The sequence below is a fragment of the Dermacentor andersoni genome, chromosome 2 (assembly GCF_023375885.2).
Source record: "Dermacentor andersoni chromosome 2, qqDerAnde1_hic_scaffold, whole genome shotgun sequence".
NCBI classification, from domain to species: domain Eukaryota; kingdom Metazoa; phylum Arthropoda; class Arachnida; order Ixodida; family Ixodidae; genus Dermacentor; species Dermacentor andersoni.
The window spans coordinates 229,499,155-229,513,060 of record NC_092815.1 but is presented as its reverse complement, the minus strand read 5'-3'; the positions used below and the strand labels follow the sequence as shown (position 1 = coordinate 229,513,060).

At 42.1% G+C, this 13,906-nt stretch overlaps 1 protein-coding gene across 4 annotated transcripts in view; it reads right to left on the bottom strand.

Moving 5' to 3' along the window:
* Lrch (Leucine-rich-repeats and calponin homology domain protein) overlaps nucleotides 1-13,906 on the bottom strand; it is a 205,195-nt gene that overhangs the window by 15,956 nt on the left and 175,333 nt on the right. For 3 of the 4 annotated variants that reach the window (XM_050186791.3, XM_050186793.3, XM_050186792.3), the window contains one exon: nucleotides 2,859-13,523. The exons of the other annotated variant lie outside the window; for it this stretch is intronic. In XM_050186791.3, the coding sequence (XP_050042748.1) occupies nucleotides 13,233-13,523 (291 nt within the window). In that variant the 3' untranslated portion in view covers nucleotides 2,859-13,232. Of the gene's footprint in view, nucleotides 1-2,858; nucleotides 13,524-13,906 lie in introns of those variants that run through there. 4 annotated transcript variants of the gene reach the window in all.

The window sequence follows — 13,906 nt, the reverse complement described above, 5'->3', positions numbered from 1 at the left end:
TCTCAAAAACGACCAACTACTTCACTGGATTGACGCCTATCTTACGGGCAGGCGACAGACAGTTGTTGTTAACCCTTTCGTTGTCACGGACGTACCGGTACGTCATCGCGCTTCCCCCCCACGGTGTCACTGACGTACTGGTACGTTCTCTATCGTGCGTTCAAAATTTCGCGCCTGAGCGCAAAGCAGGCGCTCCTGTATTGGCCACGCCATCTGTTGACTCTTTCTACAAGTTCGTATATTCGCTCCGACCTGTGTTAGTCCATGTATTGAAGAGTACGGTGCGACTGCCACTCCCCACTTTCTCTTTGCTGAGTGGCGCGGTGGCTCCGCGTTCGCTGGATCATGCGTCGCGCGCGTGTGGTTATGGGTTCAAGGGTTGTTCTGTAACCTCCGCTGGTTTGAAGGTTTTTATTTTTCTTCTGTTGGTGTGCCTGCTACGGCGCGTCAAGTTCAGGCGCACGTGCCGTTGCCTCTCCAAAAAGGGTGACTCGATTGCTGCTTTCGCTCTCTCGCTGCACCCTCACTTCCGACTTGCAGCAGTAAACGTAAAGCCCTTCGAACTTTGTTTAGCCTTTTTCCATGTCCCTCTGTCTTCTTGATCACGCAACGTCCTATTTCTCTCCGTTGTGCGGGCGACTGAAAGCGCATCCTCCCTGCGCGCGGTTACTTTCGGATGGCTCGGCGCGCGGGACCTTCGTCTGCTCATGGGAGCGGTGGCTGAATTCTGATTCAGAAAACGAGCCGAGCTCGGATTCGGACTCAGACAAAGTCGCATGAGAGGAAGAGGGTTCCGCATCGTCAGATTCGGATGTTGAACGGATTTTATAGTCAGGCTGATGATGATGATGATGTTTACTAACAACAGCTGCAGAACACTGAAATGTGCATATTACATTGACTATGTTATTTGTATACCAATCATAATCAAAAATAAATTGCTATGTTCATTCCCTGTTATGCTCGTTCCCTGAAACCAAGCCGACACTGGGGGTGCGTCACGGCCAGAAACGTCCGACAGCGAAAGGGTTAATGATGCAAAATCAGACTTATCCGATGTGCAATCTAGAATCCCACAGGGATCAGTCTTGGGCCCTCAGTGCTTTCTAGTTTTTATCAATGATATAGTGAATAATATACCAGTTAAAATTCGACTGTTTGCAGATGACTGCATACTTTATCATGAAATTCACAGCGAGGCAGATCAGACGATCCTAAATTCATCTTTATCAGAAACAGTGACATGGTACTTAGAGTGGCGAATGAGCATTAACCTAAGAAAAACAGTATCAATAATTACACGCAAAAAGCAGCCGTTACCCTTTGTATACAGCATTAATAGCCATAACTTATCCTCTGTTACAGAATATAAATACCTTCGTTTAGTAATTACGTCGCGCCTTCGGTGGAATAGCCATGTAGCCCACATTAAAAAAAAAAGTCACGAGGAAGCCCAGATACTTGAGGAGGACCTTGGCTAAATCTATAAGTAATATAAAATACTAGCATAGAAGACTTGCATCAGACCATTGTTAGAGTACGCTACTTCTGTCTGGGACCCTTACACCCCCCCCCCAAAAAAAAATTAAATTATGGGGTTTTACGTGCCGAAACCACTTTCTGATTATGAGGCACGCCGTAGTGGAGGACTCCGGAAATTTCGACCACCTGGGGTTCTTTAGCGTGCACCTAAATCTAAGTACATGGGTGTTTTCGCATTTCGCCCCCATCGAAATGCGGCCGCCGTGGCCGGGATTCATGACTGGAAGGCCCTGCCTGAAAACGTTCTTCAAAGCTCAACCTTATCATCCTTTGTGCAAGCTCTCGTTAATCTATAACCCGAAACGTTTCCCATGATCTCTGTCCTATTCCATATACTATCTGATATAGGTGTCTCACACCACAGCAAGCATTAGTAGCACGTGAACATTTGTGCACTAACACTGCATTACAAGCTGATGCAGAAAACCAAACCTGATGAATTTCATTGTCATAGTAAAACATTTTCTTGGGTGAATTGGTTCACAACAAAAAGAGATAAAACATTAGTGCGCAATAAACGAGACCAATAAGGGTCAGTCCTGTGTACTCATTGGTAAGAATCCATTTCAATGGTTTAAAGGGACACTAAAGCGAAACAATAAATCAGTTTAGACTAATGAAGCATTGTTCGAGAACCCTGCAGGCAGTCATTTAAAAAAAGTTTGATTATTAGATGAGAAAATGAAGGTCCAAGTATCAGTATTTGGATTTCGCGCCGAAACCCCAGCGCCGGTACGTCAGCGTGACGTCAGGGATTCCAAAGTATGTTTTCGCATTTGGGCCACGTTGGCTGAATAAAGGTTCTCAAAAGTTGCCATGTTTAATATTTGGTTCCTTCAGAACACAATGTAGTCAATCTGTACCGCTATATGTATATAATTAGTAGGTCCTAGAAGATGCCATCAAAATCCAAGACGTCACAGCCCCCAGGTGCGGGAACTTAAGTAGGCATCGCCACCCATATTTCATTCTTTCGCTTTTTCTGGCTTACCAAACGTCTTATCGTTGTTAAGAGTGGTGTTTTTGGTATTGTAGAACGGTAATTTGCTGATCCAGAAGAAATAATTTTCACTTCAGTGCCCCTTTGAGTCCTTTGTAGTTGGCTCAAAAGCCATTGTGGCACTGTTATTGCCAGGGTCGAGCACTAAGCACAGTGGAAGATAAGAAATAAAGAATGGAGAATGAAATAGAATGCTAAAATATATGGACCCTGTATTCGTGTTCACTTGCTAGCAGCAGCATAGCTCGCAAATCATGCTGCTTTGTTGACTCCCAGTGGTCCTAATACGTGAAATGCTTGCGCTCAAACACATAAATGAAGTTACATAATTATCTTTATTTCAAGAAATATGTGTCCATGACTAACAGCTTTGTAGCACAGTTTGATTTCACACACTGAAATTACTAGACTACTTTGCTAGCGTTCCTCATACATGAAAGCGTAGAACAGCATGAAAATGCAGGAGGTAAGACTGTCGTTCCGGTTACAGTAAAAAAAAAAAAAAAAAAAAAAAAAAAAAAGTCTCACTGAGCATATTCTTTAGAACGCTAACAAAATAATTAGCTGGAACATGAGCACTTACATTTCAAAGGACTTAACAGTTTCATCAGACACGCCAGAAGACCTATCGGCACACTTCTCTTTGAAGAAAAAAAACAAGCGAAAATATATCTGGCTCTGTCATCACTTCTGCGGGTGCCTCAAGGTGGACCCAAAATGTCCATGCAACCTTGCACAGGGCAACGACTCAGGACGCACAGTTCTTGTGCACTCACCACAGCCACTGAATACATAAGCTCGCCATCACTCCACGCAACATAACCTCGCCCACTGTCATGAAAGTGCTCCTTCCCCTTACATTTTTAAAGAAAGCTTGCCAGACACTGAACAGCTGCATTTCTAAGTCTTTTCTTTGTTTACTTTTCTTTTTTTAACATTGCATGCTTTCTAAGACCTGCATTTGAGCTTCGTGGTGCATTCTAGACTGCTCCTTTTTCTCTCCAATTCCCCTGCTGGTGCAATTCTCTTCCTTCCTGCCCCTATGCCTCTTTCGTGACAACCTCTTTCAGGCAGGTGGCCATTGTGCCCCTTCTGGAGCACTACAGACTGTTGTCAGCATGTCTACATTTTGGGGGAGCATATGTGTGCAACAAGTAATCTCAACAGTAATAGTTGCACCAACTAGCACCCCTTGCACTTATACTGTACTAATTATCACTGATCATCAAACAAATGCAGCAGCTGTTTCTTTTTTCTAAGCTTTTTTTTGTTTTTACAGCAAAGCGAGCCTTGCAGTGAACTTCGGCAGTGAGCTGTTTGGTATATTTCATGGCACAAGGCTGGCGTGTGCATCTGGCTGCATTATGCGCACTGCTGCTGTTTTGCAGTGCACACAAGGAAGCAACAGGAGCAGTGAATGAGGTGTTCTGGGCCGCAGAGAGTGCACAACTTGTGCAGTGGTTGTGGTCACTTCTTAATCCAACCTAAATTTCCCCACAAGGGCACGAAATTCAGTACAGGCACTTCTACTGGGCAAAAGCCCTCCTTCCAGCAACAAGGACAGGCACAGTCCAAACATGCAGGCTATATGAAGCCAGTTGCATAAATACAGGTGTGAATGTTCCAGGGCTTCTAGAATACAGTGCCATCTGAATACACACACTCAATACACAAGGTTCTATGCCAAATGCTCAATCAGCAAAATACACTTCACTGGAGTTTCGAATACCACATTTGCTTGAATGCGATGAAAGGCGAGACTTGATGACTTAAGGAAATGAAATGTATAATGCAACTCTAGTTGTGGGTTTTAAGTAGAATGGTTTAGCAGATATGTGAGCCAACACAGCAAAGCATCCCCTGTGAGTATGAGTACACTTGCAGCCTGGTCCAGAAGTACAAATCACAGTACTACACTGTTTATTTAAAAATTGCACACCCCTTTTGTGTGTCATTTGTTCCCAACAATATAGATCATCATTACCGATGTGCGCATTTCTGTTTTAATGGCGTGTGCCGAGTACTTTCCTGGCAGGAACACAATGGGCCACTGAAAAGTGCATGGCGTTCCTACGAGGAAAGTATTAAGTGCGGAGTGTTAAAGAACAGAAACCTATGTGAGATCAACAACTATTTTTGGGCAAAATTAAGCCATAGAGGGCGTACAGTTCATTTAAGAGTGCCATAGATCAGGCTGTTTGACCAGTTTGCGCTTCTGTTTCTTTTTCCTTCATCATGGCGTCACTTCAATGCCAACCTGCACAGACCTGCATACCTTACTGCGCAAGTATGCCTTCATTATTTGCACGACACTGAAAGACTGGTGTTATGCAAATCTTACTCCAGCATTTTGAGTTCATCACGGCTTGATGCAAGGAATAGAAGAAATTGTCACATCTCCTATCTGGAGCACAGTTCTGATTATATTGCAAAGTTCTTTTTATACCTAACTATTATACACACGTGCTTCCCCTCGCAAAACTTGCCTCACAGTAACTTCCATTTTTATTACAACTTTTGAAAAAGGTTTTTGTCCTTACTGGTGCTAGTTTTTCCCTTGAATTTCCCTGAATAACCCCTAACATAGCTGTTTGTTTCATTTCGACTTTTAGTAGTAGTAGGACAGGCAGTGAAACCAGTTCACATATTTTAAATGGCTTGTTTTTCCTATAAAAGGGTGCACATACAGCAAAGCTTAAAAAAAAAAAATTAAATTTTGTAAGGCAGGAGAGAACAATAAGCGTTTTGATGATGCAGACCGAAAATGCAATGTTATTAAATTTCAGTGAAAAAGAAGCCATAAGCACAAAGCATTTAAAAGCTGTTGGAATTAACGATCAAGTCACTGTATATTTTTGCGAGTGCAGTATTCCCACACTTCCCATCCGACTGCCATAAAGCCAGAGCACCATTGCCAAACCTGGAGACTCAGGGTACTGGTTTTCTATAGCGTCACTATTCAACAAACAATGCACACAGGGAATTTCCCTGAGCACTCCTTCGGACACAAGCATGTGACCCTTAGAAACAGAGATGAGTCCACATGAGGCAATGCAGTGAGCAACCAACAGGCGGTTGAGAACTACTTGACAGAGTCGTAATGCATAGGACTCAGAATCAGCAGTCAGCCACAGAATACTTCACGAGCTCTAATACAAAAATATACTCAAAACAATATTCTAGAGCAATAACAAGGACAAGTAGAACGGATACTACAAAGGATATAAAAAGTCACCAGATTATTTTAGTGGAAAAGGACACGAGAGACCTCTCTGAGAAAAATGATAAACTAACAATAATGACTAAACTTATACTGACTTAAACTGTGTAAATTAAATTATACAGCCTCCATATTTTTTCAGGGACACACACACAAAAGAACACACAAAGTATAAAAAAATGCACACCGAATGGTGCACTAAACTGCAGGTACAAAACATATAAAAAAGCACCAGAAATCAAGGTTTCAAGTCTATAAGTTCTTCAATAAGGAAAAATGCATCTTGACTAGCGGCAGCACTTTAAAAACACAGTTAATTGTTGAAGACAGAATACAAATGCACAACACTGCATTAAACTATAAGATGCATTAGTTTTCAACAGATGGAAGGTGTTTCTGAGTGCAGTGCCTGTTACCATGCGCATAGCAGGCCTTTCACAGTAAAATATTTGTGCTCTTGCCGTTTATACACAGACATCTTGATGTGAGCAAATGAACGTGACAAAACAAGTGAAACAAGGGCTATCAGTGTTCACAACTCAAGTTAAGCTCTTACTGGAGGAGCCTTCTCACATGCAAGCTTCCAGAACCAGAACACAAGCGCCAGCTGCCTGTTTGGGTTTACCTAAAACACACACGCTATTACGACAACAATACACAGAAACAGCAGGACAATGTATACTTTGTTCGTTATGGTGTCAGGCTTGCATACCTCAGAATGCACACAGGCATGGAAAAGACACATCCATGATTCAGAAGAAAGGTGCAACAAGCTGCTCACCAGGCCCGGAATGTTAAGTAACAGCACGGTAATCCCGCAACTATGAATACGGGTGAAAAACTCTGCCCCTCAAGGGTTTCTCTACGCTTTCCCAACATGATCACATCACTGGCTCTATTGTCTTGTTTCCAGAAACCATTATCACACGCAAATCACCCGCACCTTGCCCACACCAGAAGCAGGCACAGAAATTGAGATTTTCCAAACAAGTACGTTCATGATGGGGAAACAGCATACAGCACTAAGCCAAGCCTCAAGGGCCTCAACATTAGGCACAAAATGCGAGCAATGCCCAAGGGGGGGGGGGGGGGGGGGAACAACCGCTGAAACACTCTGACCAGAAACAACACCTGTCTTTCCTGAATGCGGTAGCAGCGCAAAGTGAAAAAATGCAGACATCTCTGCCATTAGTTCCACAGCTTCAATAGACACAGTGCGAGCATCATGTTATGTATGTACTCTTTCATGGCAAACATGATAAACCACAGAGAAAACAGAGGTGTTTGTTTTTATCATATAATGCCCCAATATGAAATAGCAAAAGGGGTTTTATATAATTTGCTATGCACAGCAGTCAGGACTAGAGGGATCATACAATATTAGCTTCATACATCATTTATTGGGCTGCAAACAGCTCTTAAGGAAAGCATATGCAGCTTGGATATCCATGGTAACTTGTGAGCCAAGACAATACCTTTTAAGCGCACTTCAGCTATAATGCTTCAGAAAAATTAAGTTTCAGAAAACGCACCGAGCCTATGCATAAAAAAAGATGCACTGAGCAACTGCTGCAGCAAGCAAGGGAAACAATGTTGAGATGTCAGATTCCTTCAATGCCAAGAAAGGCCAGCGCCCTCTGAACCCAAGTGACCACAGCAGCTTGACACTGACATTTAACCAATAGCCAAATGGAACTTTTGATAAGCAGCTGAACAGAGTTTGTGCTTAAATCCAATAATAAAGGTAGCTTTGCACTGTTGGTTTTTAAAACTCCCACTAATTAGATTCATATATTATCTTCACATATTCTCATATACCTTTTCAAAACTAGTTATAAAAATTTGATAAATTGCATTTTGATGTACTTAACACAATGTGAAAATGCTCATGCTCAGGTTCAATTAACTGGGGGAGACAACTCTTGCAACTCCTCTTTGCACATTTTTTTTTTTTTTCAGGAAGAACATACCAAGTGGTGCCTGCAATTTGCAAAAAAAAATAATTGTGCAATGCATAAGCGTGACAACATCTGCATTGGAAGGATAACTTCCACATCCATGATGTCCACCTATTTAATCAATGATTGTAGATACATGGAAACTTTGAGTATGATGTGTGTAGAAAACCAAGGAAGCACTGAGCTGAACTTACATTTCCATTTTGAAATCTGAACAAAACAAGTGAAGCATTTGTAAGAATAAGAAATCTGAGTGAACTGGGGCACACAGCAGTGATGGGTTATGAAAAGTGCTCATAAGCTCAGCACAAGATATTTTTAGGACCCTTACACCTCTTTAGTGCTCTGCAAATGCCTCCAAAATAAACTGTCATTAGGTGTGTTGCATCATCATTTCTCCACTTGCTCGCTCAGCTTTTTTCTGACACCTCTGCTACATAAAAAATAAAGTTGGCTAATTAACCTTAAGTACTAAATAAGTACATCACATGTCTTTCAACAACAATGTGACAGTTTCGTCTTCACTTAGTGCATGAGTATTTTTGCTCAAAGCTTAGTTCCGCTAACCACTCATGTGGTGGGACAGCCCGTACATGAGCCACTTGAGGGTTCTTCCAACATGACAGACAAGAAAATGAGGCAGCTGGAATAAGCGCCTGTGCAGGGTGGTGCCTCCCTTTCGGTTCCTTTGCACAATGCACTAGCAACTCGCCCAAATGCAGCATCACTCTATAGACAGCGCTTGCAGATGCAAAGTGCTGCCCTAACAGGGGGCTTTTATGAGTGCTTACAAGTTTGAATTCATGACAATCATTATGATAATATATGGACATGTTAGGCTGGCCGTGCCAGATATGCTGCCCATTTTGACCAATCATGTTTGTGCTGCCTACCTTGCATCGAAGTGACTGACATTTGTAATTTAAGAAGAACCTTAACCTTGCAAGCTCCTATCTAAATACGTGGGAAGGGATATATGTTTCAGCATTTTAATCAGGGTTGTTGCATACAAAAAAAAAGGAAAAAAAGAAAATACTTACTGGCTGTCGAAAGCAAATTTATGATGTAGGCTATCAAGTCTTTCAACATAAATTGCCAAAATATGAAAATTATGAAGAAATAAACAAGCATCAAGTTTACAAATCTGTTACTTGGCAAGAAAAAGAATCCCAATTCTGTAAAGCGCATTTATTCAGATATCTTAAGAGGCAAAAACTGATGTGTTATAAGATGCTCCAAATAGTAGAAATAATTTGTAAATGTGATCAACAAAATTATAACTAACGCAATTATTTTACATAAGTTGTAAATTAATACATCATATTTGTACATTTTAAGCAATTTAACAGATATAGTGTACAGAACTGTGATCTCTGTTTTTGTTGCAGAGCTATAGAATGGTAAACTTGGAAATTAAATCTTTTCTTGAAAGTTACTAACTTATGGAAATATTTGCAAAACAGTTAAGGTCATAAACAAAATTTTGCTTCCAAGAGCAAATAGAATTTAGCTTTGTCTTAAATGAAGAAAAAAGGAAGAAAATAATTCTGATCAATTCAGTGTTCATCTGACGGGAGCATTTATATCTGAATAGGGACATCAAGTTGACCCTGAGCTAAAGCCACCTCCTAAAGCAGTTTCTTCAAGTGTGACACAAAAAAAAATGCAGCACTTATTACAAAAAGTACCGGTGGCGTGACTATTATATTATGATGCACGAATGTACACTTCACAGTGAATGTAACATAGCTGCAATGTGGAAAAAATTAAGGAACATCGAAGGCAGGGTGTGAGACAGGGCTAGTTGGTATACCATGACGATATAACCAGCGCGAGAGTTGACACGGAGCACAAAAAGAAATGACAAGGACAAGCGCAAAAAAGAAGCGTCAAGGACAAGCGCTTGTCCTTGTCACTTCTTTCCATGCTCCGTGTCAACTCTCGCGCTGGTTATAACATCATGTAAAAGGCACAACTGCCTGTGCTCACTGTTTAAAACAGACCAACTATGTTCAGTCCGTTTCAAGAGTGCAAGCCTGGGTTCGTGAGCTACGGCTGTTTGAGAGCTCACAAACAGTACCCCATAGGCATTTAAATTGCCATTCATCTTGAAATGTGAGCTAGCAGTGCAGGAACAACAAAAGTGCCTAATGACTTCGTAGGACACTTGGATCCTCAGTCTGAGAAAACGCAACAAAATAGGGGTACATTTTAAGAAGAGGCATTGGTTAGCAATGTGGCGAATAACCAATGAGTTTGCAATCTAAATACTGTCTTTTATTCATCATTTAATGCACCTTTTCTTTAGTGTAGTTTTTACGAATACTATAAGAAATTTAAACGAAATATAACTAAGTACTTATTGCTCAGAAAGTCTGCATACAATACTTTGTTCAGTGTGACTCCATTTGCTCAATGACCTAAACTGATTTAGAAAGGAACCACTTAAAAGCTTATATAAATATACGGTCAGAATTACTACTTGTAAGTTAAATTGAAGGCCATGTAAAAAATATAGAGGCAGTGAAAAATAGCCACCACATTATATTTACAGGCTAGGTTAAGTGAAATCAGTGGAAGCATGAAAGCTAACTAGGGTGCAGAGCAGGGCCTTCGGAAAGAGCAGACAACACTGCCTGCAGGCTACTTACAAAAGTGACAGATAGCCCAGGCCCTTTTAAGCATTTGGTTTCGAAGGTCCGTGTGGGAAACACCATTGAATCACATTGTATTTACAGGCTCAGTTAAGCAAAATCAGCAGAAGTATGAAAGCTGACCTAAAATGTACAGCAGACATTGCTTGCCGGCTACTGATGAAAGTGACGGCCCATAACTGTTTCGAGCACTTGGTCTCAAGGGTACGAGTAAGACGCAGCATCAAATCCATAAAGCATGTGGGCAACCGACTAGACAACTACACACAGCATTACATTTTTCTAGCTGAAACTGAACCAGTCTAACATGTCCTCAAAATTCGCACGAGGTCCAGACGATAGCAATGTAGCTGGGCATCAACAAACACCGCTTTAACCTGGATACTAGTGTGGCATCATGAGAACCTACCACACTACAAAAAAAGGAAAGGACTTGTTTTCGTAATACAGTAGAACCCCAATGAAACATTTTTCAAGGGACTGCAGAAAAAAAAGAAGGAAAAAAAAATGCGATAGCCGGGAAACATAACGGCAAGAAAGACCCTAAATTTCCATAGCAATGTCAGGAACAGCTCTGCATGCATGTATAATTAAGGGACTCTTTTTATGTTACATAAAAGCAGCCCCTTTCCACTCTCAATATGCTCCACCGCTAACACCGCTGTATTGCAGCGAAGATGGCTTTAAGCAGTTAAAAAGAACTACAAGTGCACCATGACACGCTTATCGGGATTAATGATCGCATACTTCTGGCATTTCATACTTCCAAATGTGCCTCTGCAGAGATAAATTTACGTGACTGCTGTATTCAAATACATGTGGGAACATTAAAGAATGGCAACGTTTTAAATGGGAACCAAATACATAGGAGTCATTGGGTATTAACCCTCTGAGGGTAGATTTTTTTTGCCATATGCGACCTCGCAGGGTCGATTTTTTTTCCCTAAAGATTCCATTTTTTACTGCAGATTCCAATTCTTTTTAGGGAGTTATTTTGAAAAAAACTTACCGCAATTTTTCTAGGGTGACCGTAAAGCGAGAAAAAGATAATTTGCGCTTGTATATACGTACTCTTCATTCATGAATAACAATAAAAAAGGATATAAACTGATAATAGAAAATTTCATGCATTGTTATACTTTCAGGGTTTGAAAATGCGCACACGAGAATATTTCACAACGGTCAAATGTTCCTGCTCTTACACTAATATGTACATCCATAGCGTAATCGAACTGCGTAGGTGCGTGCACGCAAGAAAACTGTGCTTGTGTGCCCGTCAAAAAAGGAAAACATGTCACAAACGTCCGCTAGTCTTCATCTTATCGCCAACCAGAGGCAATAAGTTTTTGTGAGTCACCGAAAAAAAAAAAAAGCAACGGAAACGCATGCACGGCGGCATCCTTTCTATGCGCACCCCCGTCAGCACTAAATGAGCTAGAAACAAGCGGTCGCCTTTTGAGCGATTAGTAACTAGATAGCAATCAGTTTTGCAAGCGCAAGCAGCAAAAACCGCCAGGGGAACAAAACCCAAACCGCCAACCGCCCGCGCGCATGCCAATGCGCAAGCGGTAGTATATGGACACACGGGAGTGAACTAGCGCTAAAACAAACCATGCAACGAAAACCGAGAGAGGGAGTCGTGTGAAAGAAATTTCCAGTATTCCTACATAGTGGCAGCACATGACAGAAAAGAAAAAGTTTGGACATTGGCACGCTTTTTAAGCATACAGGCGGCGCCGTAAATATATGGCATCGACCATTTTGGACTTCGTTCGCGGCACCGTATATTTTCGTCATTGAACCTCAAAGGGTTAAGTTGGAACCGTGAAAATGCGACTTATCAGCTGGGAAAATGCAAAAGTGAGGAACATATGAACATATTTCTGCTGCATCCCTGCAACAGCAACGTAAAGGTCAGAAAGTGGAAAACACACCACACTGATTGGCACTGCTTTTTGTTTGCTGTACTGCAAATAGACGTCCTAAAAATTTGTTTGGCGACTGAAAACAAACAGGGCTGCATATCAGCACAAAAGCTGCCTCACTTGGCTGAACACAGAATAGATGCCACACATGGAAGACAATGCCAGCAGCAGAACTTAAGATAACCCATTCTTTAAGCTGGCTAACCTCATTAAGCCTGAGCCAATGAAAACAAAGCACACGATTATCAGACAGAGGATGCAGCAGCAGAATTTGAAACAAATGTCACACTGTGGACAGTGTTCGTGGACAATGGCCACAGCTATGAAGGACTGAAACTGAATGGTATGCGCCAAAATTGTGAACAAGGAGAGCAGCATGGAAAGGAAGCCAAAGTACAGAAGGATATGGTAACCACTGAAGCTAGAAGGTGCTCAGCAGTCAGTTTGCTGAAACCTTTCTTTTTTTGTTTTAAATGTACTCAATGTTAGTCAGTGTGGTCCTGCTTACATGTGCCTTCAAAAGGATACGATTGCTGAAAGTGTAGGTGTCTAAAGATTAGCATAAGTTGCCCTTTGAACATAATATAAAAAAAAAAAAAAAAACTGACCACCAATGTCATGACTCTTGGTGAGACAAGGTGCCATGTGCCTAAACATCATAAGCACAAATGAAAACCACTGTATGTAGTCCTATCCTCACTTGCAGCCCAGAAAAGACCGAACGAGCCTAGCCTTTTTTTTTTTTTTTTTTTAGTTACAAGGAAAGCTCAACGCAATTCTGCATGGGCTCTTGCGAGAAATCTGGGAATGTGCCCATGAAAACTTTCTCCGAGTCACAAGAACAGCTGAAAGCGACAGGCCTTTGCAGGCTAACTTGAGAACCTGAGAGGAACATCTTTGTCCAAAAGGACTTAGCGATAGTAGATGGCATGGTCACGGTGCCCAACAGAGGCAGGCGTGAAGGTAGAGGCCGCAGCAGAGCCCCACAGGAAGCCAAAGGTCGACAATGCTCCACTCGTCGCTACTGTCACTGTGCGGTGGCCATCCACGCAGCAGCAGCAGGCAGGTTCCCGCCAGTGTGACCAGGAGCAGACACGCCAGAGAACGGTCGGCACCAGTGGTGCCCAATGGCAGCCAGTGGCCAGGCACCAGTGCAGCCACAGTGGCAGCCACGCGGCCCATGTCTACACGAAGCACCAAGTCTTCCCAAGCAAACAGGTCCCCCTGCAACGGGCGGCCCAGCAGCAAGCATTGGCCCCTGTCTGATAAGCCTGAGCTCATATGAAGTCGGGTGTGAAACGATGCATGAGCACTGAGCAAAGGGCTAGATAAAACAGCGCTTTAAGAATACAGTCGACTTCTGCTATATCAACCTCCTAGAGAAAATGCAAGACAGGTTTGAGTATGCCATTCAAACGATCCAAAGCAGACATTGAAAACTAAATTGGTATCTGAATATATTAAGCACCAATTTGCCAGCTACATAATCCATGGCTGTCGTATTCTGCTACTGAGCCTGAAGTAGTTTGTTCAATTCAAATGGATAACAACAGCCGAATTCTGATGGAAGCAGAAAGCAATAACGCTCGTGTAGTCGGCACGAGGTG